General features: G+C 37.9%; 1 protein-coding gene across 2 annotated transcripts in view; it reads right to left on the bottom strand.

Annotated features, from left to right (window-relative positions):
* The window catches only part of LOC131221589 (protein SEMI-ROLLED LEAF 2-like), a 63,169-nt gene that overhangs the window by 34,413 nt on the left and 16,133 nt on the right, over positions 1–12,623 (bottom strand). For both annotated transcript variants that reach the window (XM_058216872.1, XM_058216875.1), the window contains exons 2-3: positions 1,985–2,059; positions 162–277 (exon numbers count right to left, since the gene is read on the bottom strand). In XM_058216872.1, the coding sequence (XP_058072855.1) occupies positions 162–277; positions 1,985–2,059 (191 nt within the window). The remainder of the gene's footprint in view (positions 1–161; positions 278–1,984; positions 2,060–12,623) is intronic.

Below are 12,623 nucleotides of genomic sequence, written 5' to 3'. Positions count from 1 at the left end.
TCTTCTGGAAGATATTCGCAATAGGTATAAATTTCAAAATATAACACATAACAGATGCCTTTAAGCCACTTGGGCATCCAACTGTGCATACGTAACTCCAAATAATCCCAACAACATATAAAATAAAAGTTAAAAATAACAGCCATAGTAAGAGGACTCACATTTGCTCCTTACATGAAATTAATAATTTCCCATAAATACACATGACCACTTTTGCTGAACCAAAGCGCTCGCTTCTCAATTCCTTATAACATCTCTGCTCGAGATAATTGGTGATCTGATAATCAGCAAGGTAACTTCCGTTAGTTGGTGATCTGATAATCAGCAAGGTAACTTCCATTACTAAGGAAATGACATAATTCAACAAAAGCTCGAGTTCACAAATTTGTGAATAAACACAGAATACAAATTACACCATGAATTTTTAAAAAAAAAAAAAAAAAAACTAATTGACATTCAACAAAACAAGACAGTTAATTTGTTGAAGCAGGCAGAGAATGCCTCCAATTGTTTCCATTAATTTATTGAAGCAGGCAGAGAATGCCTCCACCATCACTTTAATTGTTTCCACACTTTCTTTTATGATTGAAGCAGGCAGAGAATGCCTCCATCATCACTTTAATTGTTTCCACACTCTTTTTTTTAATGATTGAAGCAGGCAGAGAATGCCCCATCATCAGTTCAATTGTTTCCACGTTATCTTTTATGATTATTTCTCTCATTAATCATCCTTATTTAATAGAGACACATGATCAAGAATTCAAAAACTTCCATGACTTCAGTGAAGATGAACCAAACGTGAGAAAGAAACATGCTCAGCCTAATATTCTAAATCAGGATGCCAAATAAACTGCTCATGAGATAATTTATGTCCTTACAATTTGGATCCAAATTATCTATGTGAGAGTTCAAGATGTTTTCCACTGTGTTCATCATGAAACTAACCCAGAGGCAGGATTACTAAAAAGGGAGGTTCTAGACCATCACCATTGTCTAGGAGCTTCCTCTTATGTAATGCTTATACTTGCAATTTTATAGAGGGAGGTAAGGGAGGGAGATTGAAGACTGTGTTGGAAAAGAACAGATACAAACTAAACAAAACTGAGGATAATGCAAATGAATGGGCAAGTCTTTGGCACCGTCCAGAGATACCAAAAGTTGGTGTTACTCAATCTAACAGAGAATACACAGCATACATGTTAACCCTCAAGGATTCCAGCACATCTGATATGGCATTACCGTAAGGGATAATCATTAATTGTTAACCCTCAAGGATTCCAAAAACCTTGCCAATGTGAATAAATGTGCAAACTAATGACAACAAGTCTGTCTCAACTTTTTGACAGGAAATAAAAGAGAAAAGCAACAAACATGGTTTTTAGACTCTGCGGCTCGGATTGACTCGTTCAGTCTCGAGTTGAGTTGTGACTCACCCGAGTCAGGAGGTGTACAGGCCCGACTTGCCCGAGTCAGGGGGACTTGGCAGTGCGACTCATTGTATCAAATGGATTGGGTAGTACCAAATACAAGTCGAGTCGGATGAGTCATTTCTGACTCGGACGAGTCTTGAAACCATGGCAATAAAGCAGAAACAACATACGATAAATCCAGGCATGTGTATAGAAATAGGCTAAAAAGACTGATCCTAACATCTGTATCACCTTCTGCAAACATGTATACTAACATTATCTGCAACTATATGAGCTTTCTCGCTGGCATCAAATGCATCTCACAGTATATAGGAAGTAACAAATGAATTATATGAGTGCCAAAAGCAAGAAAAGATGACAAAAGAGATTGGTTCAAACAAAGGGAATTTTCTCATGGCATAAGATCACAATTCCAATAACTTCAAAACCATCTTGTAAAAACCAGGTGCCAAAACAGACGACTTCTCAAAGTGCTCAGTTGAGCACTTCAACGCAAATGCAAGATACATCCAATCTGCCTCAAGTGTCTGAATTAAGAAAAGAAATAGAAATACCCTCGGGATGCGCATGGGGTTTTTTGAAGCATATTCACACAGTTTGCCAATTTTCCGATCATTTGGTTGTTCATCCTACAAAAATATGAGACCGGTAATATTCATCAAATATATATACATATGAGACCAGTAATACTCATCAAATATATATACATATGAGACCAGTAATCATAAGAGAATCATGAGAAAAGAGCACTAAAAACAACCATCTAATCATGTGTGGCACTGATCCATTAACTTTGCAACTATGAACAGAGATCAAAATGACCTAATGCTGAAGACCATCAAATCACATAATCTAACAGACAGTAAGTAAATCTAATGACTTGCATAGATACAATATATTTCTAATGGTAAGTTTTGAACAAGCATGAAACTAAAACCCATTACCAGTTGTTGCCTGCAGAAATTTCTACATAATTTTCAGAGCCAAACAATGGCATTAGAGGTAAGTTTTTGTTTGTTTCTTTCTTTCTTTCTTTTCTTTTCTTTTCTTTTCTTTTTTCTTATTTTTTATTTTTTTGGAAGGATTGTTAGAGGTAAGTTAATGCAGGTATTAAAAAACAGAATCCTTCAAAGGGCTAATATGACAGGACTGGTGTGGAAGTTGCTTAAATTTTGGTACAAGATGTAACCTAAAAGCTGGCAGTGTTGAACTGATAAGGAATAAGTACAACATCTGTCAAAACACAAGGAATACACTAAAAAATTGACATACCCTCTAAAAATAATAAAGAACGATGCATAGTCCTGGAGATATGCATCTACAACAGAGCATTCCTGTGTATCTGATTGAAGGATGAGGGCCCAGAAAATGCTTTAGCCCATCCAACTAAAAAATCAAGACCCAAATAGTGTTTCAATTGAATACCAGCGCCCAAACCATGTTCTGATGGGCCTGATATGCAGTCCAATTGCATTGCAGACTCCACTAATACATACATATCCTCTTCCTTTACACATGCGTTGTGTATACAATCTATAAGTATGGAGTCCTTGTGTTTACTCCCTTTTTAGTGACTTTGCAACAAGTCAAGGTAAATAAAAAATAAAAATTCTAGTTTGGTAGGCCTTCAGTTTTTTTTGTTTTTTTGTTTTTTTTTTTAAAAAAAAAAAATTATATCCATAACCTAATTAAAGACATCATTCTATTGTTTTGGACAGAAAGGTCTATGAATTCAAGCCATGTGTCTCCACCTATAAACATGATTATTTTGATGGTTAAAACCTTTTTTTTTTTTTTTTAACAGAACCTGCAATGGGTTGTTGTGGGGTTGTAATGCTCATTGAACTACTGGTGTACTGTCATTAGATCTATCTTCTCTTGCACTTGATTGGATTGGATCTCACTTGTTGAAGGTTCAATTGACATGAAAATTTATGTGGAAGCGTTATTCCACATAAGGAAGCCATTGGATGGAATAGATCTAACCTATGATGATCAGATCTGTCCAGGATTGAATCTAGAGCATTGGATCCATTTTGGATGGATCTCACTCATTTGAGATCGGATTGGGCCGAAGCTTGACATGTAGCCCAATGATGATGTGTCGTTCAGATTGAACAGTGGGAGGCCTAATCATGTGCTTTTTTTAGGTCAGCCCCTTAATTGTGCACACCGTGTTGTTCGCAGGTCTTCATGACCCAGGCATGGTAATCCCACAAATGTTGATGTGAATTGTATCCTAAGCCCTCACAAATGCTGAAGGTGCCTTGGTCACATTCCTAGATATACAATGCAATGCACAAGGGAGGACAAGATAGTCCAAACAGACACCTTGCAGATCGTGCATATGATTATGCTACATGTCAGTTGTATTCCGTGTCATGGTTATGCGGAATTGCATGAAAGGTGTTGTATTGGCACATAGCTCTGATGCATGCTCGACATGAAATCTCAGCCTTGGTGCAATGGGAGTCATTGGTTATGCCAGGGATACGACTGAATAAACTCTACATCTTTGTATCTGAAATGTATAGCCCAAAACAAGACAAAAGGGACACTTTAAATATTGGCTTAAGAATTAGCCAGTCATGCAAAATGTCAAAACTTAACGTGGTATCCGATGTCATTTGTTCTGAGAAGTTGATGAGAAAGAAATTCATAAATTGATCCCAGTAGCTCAAATTGGTACTCACCTTAAAGCAAGTAGTGTATATTGTTCATGAGTTGCCTCCTCTCAAGCCTAACCCTAGATTTAACGATGAAACCCTAACTGTCTCTGCTAAAAACACTAAATGGGAAAGAGACAATGAGGTAGCTAATGAGTTGAAGATTATTGGGCATTCCAAAAGAGCGGGTGTCATAGTAAATGTTATCCTCAAGTAATTAACACCTATATACGGTAGGTTCATTGATAACTGCAATATAAGCAAACTCAAATATGATGAGGACAATATGCACACATAAATGGTCCTGTATAAAGCCAACAATATGAGATGTCAAAAGGGGAGTGTTGTACAACTATGGCTCCTCCGGTAGCAAACCCAATAATCAGAAGCACAAGATGGGACGACGATCTTGGTAGCAGGAATGGTTACTTTAAGAGGGCAGATTACCTTGTTCATTATATGAAGGCAAGGGTAAGGGAAAGAAGGCATGCTAGCACTATGGGAAGCAAGACCACTTTGAGAATAAATGTGTGGCAACTCGCTCCAAAAGTCAATTCATGGAACAACTCTCTCCTCTCACCTTCCATGGATCCCAAGAACTAATACTTTACATATCATCTGACAGACTGTTGATCTATACCCGTACAGAGAGTTAGATTGGATAGGATGGAAAGTGAAGTCGAGGATGAGCGTACATCAGCTAGGAGTGCAAAAGTTTAGTAGTAGAATAGTACTAGTGGAGGTGCTTAGGGGCAACAACCCAAGATAAGTTTTTGTTAAACCTGGTTATTATCATCTATTAGTTTGAGAAACGAAAGCTTAATCATTTATATGTGCTTATCATTCCTCCTAATTAGCACTATTTTGTGGTCTACTAATGTCCTATGTGTGTATGATTCATGATGCGAAGTTATGTAATTGATTCTCTCCACTCTCTAAGGTGTCTGTGTTAGGGATTGTAGTACTAGATTCCATCCATAGACCTAAGAGAGATACGTGCGATTAGTCACATGAATTCCACTAACAACATCCAAAATCAAACCTATTTGAGTGCCTCATTGGGATGTCTAGGTAGTTGGAATTATGTGGACAAGCATAGTAAGTTGATCGTCACTCGCATATCTTGATCTTTGGAAAAGATGTCTATCACTACCCATGTACTAGAGAGATGTGATGAGAGAAGTAGCCTAGTTGTATCTCTCAATGATACATGATGAATCACAAGTATTTTATCTCACCTAATCATGAGCACTTAGATGAGATGTTAATCACATTGGATGTGATGAGGGTATAAATTACTAGTGTCTTTATTTTCCTACTAGAAGGTTGGATCTAAGGTGTTACTAAAATAATGCTAACCAACAAGTATTACTAAAGGACATATGCGGAAAGGCATGATCAGTCTGCTCACAAGGATCCCTTTAGTCCACGTGCGCACTGAATGTGACTTTAGACGTATGTCTTGGTCAGTGGGAGGAAAATTGACATTATAATTACCCTTGTGTATATTGGAGGACGTTCATGTTAGAACAACTTTGGGATTGTTCAGTTGTCTGAACTTGTATACTTCTCATGATGATGTATCAAAATGCTGAGTTGGTTATGTCACTCTTATGGTGGCACTATTGGTTTATCATGTGATATGCTAGGTGGTTCCAAATTGATTATAATGTGCCATGTGCCCAATTATATAATCTCTTGTTGGATAAAACGGTTCTTATGGGAACTATAGTTATTGGGTGATCAGGTTGTGATCACAAGGTTAAAAAGGCGTGATGGCTTTATACGATGACTAAGGTACCGGTATAGAACGTGGTTGAGTATGCTAGACAGTGAGAGTTATCATTAGAGGGATGATATGTGAACTATAAGAGGATCAATATAACTCCTTAATTCTCTAGGATAATTAATCACATTCGACATGCGTGCTTAATGGATTTGATAAAAAAAAAAATTGATTTTAGGGCAAGTGAGAAATTGTTGGAGTAATGCCCTAGAAAACCAATCAGTGCCCTGATGCATTGGCTTTGTGATGTAGAAGGGCCGACTTCAACCGTTGATCTTGATGGCTATGGGTCTTTTAGGACATGTATGATATGCTCTTACCAATATGTAATGTTGCCTTAAACTCATAGTAACATGGGTTGTGTGAGAATTGATTCCTCCAGTCCTTGGAAACTTGAGATTGGATATAGTGGTCATTGACAGGGGAGAATTGTGATCCATAGACCTTGGTATCCTGATGTGCATTGATAGTCAAATATGCTTACTACACATTTGTGGACATCATATTATGAGACGTAGGGTCATCCTGTGTGAGGGGACTGACTTACGATGGATGGTCTCCACCATTAGGAGCCAACTTGGTGTCGATTATGCTTCGCCCCTTTCCTACACAGGAGTAAGCGTGCCATGGATATGGGATCCTAGTATTGGACCTTTGAACACTTGCATTAGAGGATCGAAGTTCAAGTTAATAGTATGAGAGCCCATCAGCACACTCTTTTGGAGTTGCTTGGAGAGCTACATTCTCGTCTGCAGCATCAAAGAAGATCGTCCCTAGTTGATCAATGTCCCATATGTGCCAATGGGTAGAAATCTTTGGATTTCCTCAGATGATTGGCTTCTTTGATGTTGCCACGGTGTAACAGGTGATCACAGCTTTTGGGCTCTTGATCTTGACAGCGATTGTCGTGGATGGAAGATTGAGCATTCTACCAAATTCAAGAACATGATCCAAGACATCTCATCCATCTACTCCGTTCGTGTTCGCGCACCTTGTCCTCAATTTCAGATCCTTAGATTTGATCATGGCCAAGATATGATATTCTTGTGGGTCTCACACGCCATCTTATCGTATCATGTTCCAATGAGGTGATTGGATTGGATCGTGGGAGGTTTGACTAAGAAATTTTGGATGGGCCGTATTGCTGCAATACGTGGACAGCATGGTCTCTTCGTTATTGATGAAATCCTTCAAAAGCTACGCAAGAAGGCACTGGATCTCCAACATCCTCTATCGCGAAACGTTTGAAGCTCTCTCGTTCTCACCCTCTTTTCTTTTATAGCATTCGGTCTCCCGTAGGTTCTTTGAATAGGGAAGTTATTTGATACACGGGCAGAGTTGGACGCCTAATACACAGGCACTAAGAACTTGTACACAGGGAATATACTTAATCAAAATAAACCGACTAAGTTGTCTAAATCATTGTTTAAATTTTAAATTTTCAAAATTGATATTGTTTTATGAATTCTAACCTCTAATTTTGGACACTTTCTTGTAGAAATAGGACCATTGGATATTTTTTCCATTTTAACCGTTAAATAAATGTCCAAAAATCCGATAGGTAGATAATCGAATAAATATAGTATTTCATTCATGATGCATATAGACTGTAAAGCATGATTTGGACAGTTTAATGAACAATTTATATGACACGTGTGCAATTTATAGGTAATTTCTATCTACGTGCGTACCATCCATCACACTATGCCGGAGTATCAAAGTTTCTCTTTTTTGAGAAATGCTCGCTCCAATGCACGTCGAAATGCATCCTCCGCGGACGTCAAAATCATCAACACGTGTGAGAGAGCGGAGCCGCTCAAGTAAATCGCCGTTCATGTGCTTTGCCTAAAAAATCAGGGAGGACGTCTTCAGATGTTGTTTGGTATGATAGTAGATGTTATGGTGGATGTGGCCCACTGATCTAATTAGCCCGACGTTGATCTAGCTCAAATTATCTGGACCGTTGATCTAATTAGTCCGACGCTGGTTCGCAATGTATATCCTGATACGACAATCTTCATCTGTGGGGCTAGGCATCATTCACTGTGTGGAGCACTCGAAAAACGTCCCTAATCCTGCGAACGTGCCTTGTTGGCCATCGAGATTGATCAGACCGTAACCGTGGCCAACCATGATGTATGTGTTGTATATCTACACCGTCCATCCGTTTTTCCAGCTCATTTTAGGACATGGGACATAAAATTGAAGCAGATCCAAATCTCAGGCCGACCACACCAAAGGAAACAACAGCGATTATCTATTAAAAACTTTTTTATGGGCACAAAAGTTTTGGATAAGCTAATATTTGTGTTTTCCTCTCATCTAGGTCAATGTGACCTTATTAACAGTTAGATGGCAAATAAACATTACCGTGGGCCTAGGAAGTTTTTAATGGCATTCAATCGGTTGGCGCTCTGTTTGATTTCTAAAGCGACTCGATTCAAACCGATCAACTTCGACCCCTAGCGCTAAAATAATCATATACATCTAATATAAACATATATGACTAGATTCTAGGAAAATTCGTCGCTTACTTAACCACTTACATAATTTTATAACAATCATACGATTAAAATGGTGGAATTCTTTCTCTGAAGATAGGTTGTTTTGTACCTTCCATAAGAAAAGATTTTTCAAAACACCGGTGCAATTAGAAAAAAGGAAAACTCACAATTGGTCACCCGAAGCAAGAACGTATCTCTTGAAAGAACTGCATGATATTATATAGAGAACAAATTGGGCGTATGAGTAGAGGTGGGCATGTCGGACCCGATCCGGTGGATCCGACCCGACTCGGTATCGTTCCGAACAGAACCAACGGCCTAGATCGGCCCTGATCGAGTCTGTCAATCCAGATCCGATCTTTTTCGGGTCGGGTTCGGATAGTGGTGTATCCGAACAGAACCGATCCGAAAACCCGGACCGAAAGGGTCCGAACTGACCCGACCCGACCCAGGATATAAATAGCTCTTTATTTTTGCAGAATTCTCTCTCTATAAAGATTTACCGCCCACGCATATTTTCGAAAAACAAAAGTTTTACCGCCCAGCCTTTTCGTTTGGCGCCAAAAAACCCAGCTCTCTCTTTATATCTGTTTATATCTCTCTCTATATCTGTTTATCTCTCTCTGTATATGTCTCTCCCTTTCTGTTGAAGAAGAAGGCTAGCTGGATGTCTTCTGGTAGATCAAATCTCTCATTTTCTGTCGTCGGTTTCTGAAGCTTTATGCGATTTACCTGTTGGAGAGAGGTATATATATATATATATATGGATGGAGAAATGGTGTATAGCTGTGTACGGAAGAGAAAAAGAGAGCGAGAGAGTCGTAGCAGCATTGATTGAAGAATGGAAGCGGATGGCGTACTGAGTAAATTCCGTGGCGTCCACCATGATTTATGTATTTTATCCACTCCATCCATCCATTTTACAAGATAATTTTAGGGCTTTAGCAAAACAATGAAGTATATATAAACCTCAAATGCGCCACACCTCAGGAAATAGTGTGAATTGAATATCTACTGTTGAAATTTTCTCGGGGGCCACAGAAGTGTTGGATCAATCTTGTATTTGTTTTTTTTCCCTTCATCCATGTCTGTGTGATCGTATGAACAGGTTTGACGAGAAATAAACATCATTATGGCCCCTAAAAAGGTTTCAACGGTGGAAATCATTATTTCAACTGTTTCCTATGGTATGGTCCATTTGATCTTTTGGTATAATTAAATTTTGGCCTCAACTGTTAAAATAAGATGGAAAAACGGATGGACGGCGTGGATAGATCATATATATTCACGGTGGGCCCAACAGAGTTTAACTGAGTACGCAATCGGAATGGTTGGCGGAAGCAGCTGTTTGCAGGCTGTAGTCTTGTCCGCCAGACCCAAGTTGGCGGAAGCGGATTGGGTGGTGTATGAAGCGGATTGACTAGTGTAACGTCAGTGCGTGTTGTGGGTCTGATCACGCGGTATGTGTTATGTCAAAACCGTCCATCCATTTCGCAATATCGTATTAAGGCTTAGGCAAAAAAAAAGAGGGATCTAACTATTAAGTAGCCACACTACGGACAGCAGTGGGAGATTGAACGTCTACCATTGAAACTCTTTATGGGTTCAAAGAAGTTTTGGATCAATATTAAATTTGTTTTTCCTCTTAGTTCAGGTCTTTGTCACCTTATAAATAAATTGGATGGAAAATAAACAGTACGAGGGCCCTACAAATTGTTTAACGGTAAAAATCATTATCTCCTCTGCTATTTATGGTGTGGTCCACATGATCTTTGGACATAATTCGTTTTTTGGATAATACTCTAAAATGATCTCTAAAATTAGATGAACGGTGTAGATATAATAAATACAACACTATGGGGCCTATAAAACTTCGATCTCTTTTGAATCGTTCTTACAACTCGGAGCTCGAGGAGCATCCGTGCTCATCTTGGCACAGCACATACACCATCCAACCTGCTTCCCTATTTGACGCATTTACCTGAGAAAGAGCGCGAGTCCGGTGGCTGCGCGCCTTTCGTCAGGTGAGATGAGTGCACCTTTTGTTTTTTTAAGCATAATAAAAATGGTTGTGAACTGCACGTGTGTTGGCATACGAGTATAGTGGGCGTAGATTTTACCAACGTGGATGGAAAGATTGAGCGCGTGTGAGATCTGCACCGTCCATCACGTAGGTTACGCTTTGTTTTGCCTTTAGCTCTCCATTAGAACCTTGGAAACTACGCTTGGAATCCATGTTGTTGTGTGTATATGCCATCCCATCCATTCATTCTCGCGACTCTCCGTTGTGTGGATGGAAGGATGGCCACGAACTCATGTGTGGCATGCCACTTGAATTTAGTGGTTCTAGGTGTAATTTTGAATTGTTCTTTGTGGTGTGGCCCACCTGTGTTTTGGATCGGCTTGGGTTCTGGGATCCTCAGTGGAAACGTGGGTTCATACCTGATGGATAGAGCAGATCTTATGCATTTTAGTATAGTGCATTAAAATGGAGGGTCCAAAAAAATAAAAAAACATTTCCATCCTCCATCCCTTCCTTTCTTGGGCCCCGTTTCCTTGGTAAGATCGAGGGCCGCATCCAAAAGCTTTCCTACCATCCCACTGATTTTCTTCCTCAAAACAAGAAGGTTAGCAACTCAACAGCAACAACGCCTGCATCCTCCTCCCCTGTCCTTGATCAAGTGTCGCCTGATGGAGACACCCTTCCCCATAAGAGAGCTAGAAAACCTAGTGATGAGTTTAATAAGGTTGCTTCTTCCTCCCAAGCAGAGGATGCTCGAGCAATGGCAGTAAATTCCAATCTCTCAAGCAATGCTTCTATTATTGCTAATAAACAAATTCAGTGTGAAAAGAATTGATCCGAACTTTACCAAATCCGATCCGACTCGGTTTTCATGATCGAGTCGGACTCCGATCGGCTCAGGAAAGCAGGGGTTCGGGTTGGTCCGAGTCAGATGACCTGGACTCGATCCTGAATTGGTCCGAATTCGAGTTAGCCCATGTAGATTCCGGACTGAGTCGAGTTGAACCCAATCCGATCCGACTCGGTCCGATGCCCGGCTCTACGTATAAGCATAGATTTAAATTACAAATAAAGACTATAGTTAAGAATTACAACTACTCATAGGATAAGCTTAGATAAAGTAAATTGATAAATTTGTGAATGATTGTTTGTTAGGAAGTTCTAGTCCACTAATCTCTTTTGTTATTTATAGATTTCTCTTGTAGTTTGTTCTTCCATATGTATGTTTCTTCCATTACTATAATGGTCAAAACCGCATTTCTCTCTTTGCTCATTAAACTTTAGATAACTCGACCGCATTACTTCGTCAATCATCCAATGACATGTAAAATTGGATTTGCGCTAGTTATGATTCTGCAGAAGGTACTACAAGTATCTTAAAGATCTTTTTATCCACCTCGTATTTCTCGTGAGATACCACATGTCGCTCTCCTATTGGCTTTTTCTATAATGGCTATAAATATAGTATAATATTGCCCCCCACGCCGCTTTGCCTTTAGGAAAAAAGTGAAAGTAACATCATTCTGTTGCCTAATGCAATGCAATCAGTCGTTGGTCCATGTGTTGTCTCCCCATTAACTCTATTTATATGATCTTAATAGTATATATTATTAAGGTTATATATGTATAATATATTATATGTATTTAGTATATATATTAATATATATACTATTAAGATCATATAAATATATACTATTAATTATAATAATTATAATTATTTTTGACCCTACTAGTATATGACTTTAATAGTATATAATATAAATCATATATGTATTATAGTATATGACCTTAATAGTATACTAGTAAGGTCATATACTATTAATATATGACCTTAGTATTATATGTATTAAGGTAATATACTATTAAAGCCATATACCATTGAGGGCATATAGTATTATATTATTGTAATACTATAATACTATTAAGGTCATATACTATTTATGACCTGAATATTATATGACCTTAATATATACTATTAAGGTCATATAAATATATACTATTAATTATAATAATTATAATTACACAAATATAGTATTTATAAATATATTATAATTTTATATAATATATTATAATTATAAATATATATTTATAATTATATGTAATTATAAATATATGTAATTATAATAAATATATATTATATGTATTATAAATATATTTATTATTATAATTATAATTATATATATATATATATATTCATATATTATAATTATATGT

The sequence above is a fragment of the Magnolia sinica genome, chromosome 1, assembly GCF_029962835.1.
Source record: "Magnolia sinica isolate HGM2019 chromosome 1, MsV1, whole genome shotgun sequence".
Taxonomy (NCBI): domain Eukaryota; kingdom Viridiplantae; phylum Streptophyta; class Magnoliopsida; order Magnoliales; family Magnoliaceae; genus Magnolia; species Magnolia sinica.
This window is presented reverse-complemented; position numbering and strand designations above follow the sequence as displayed.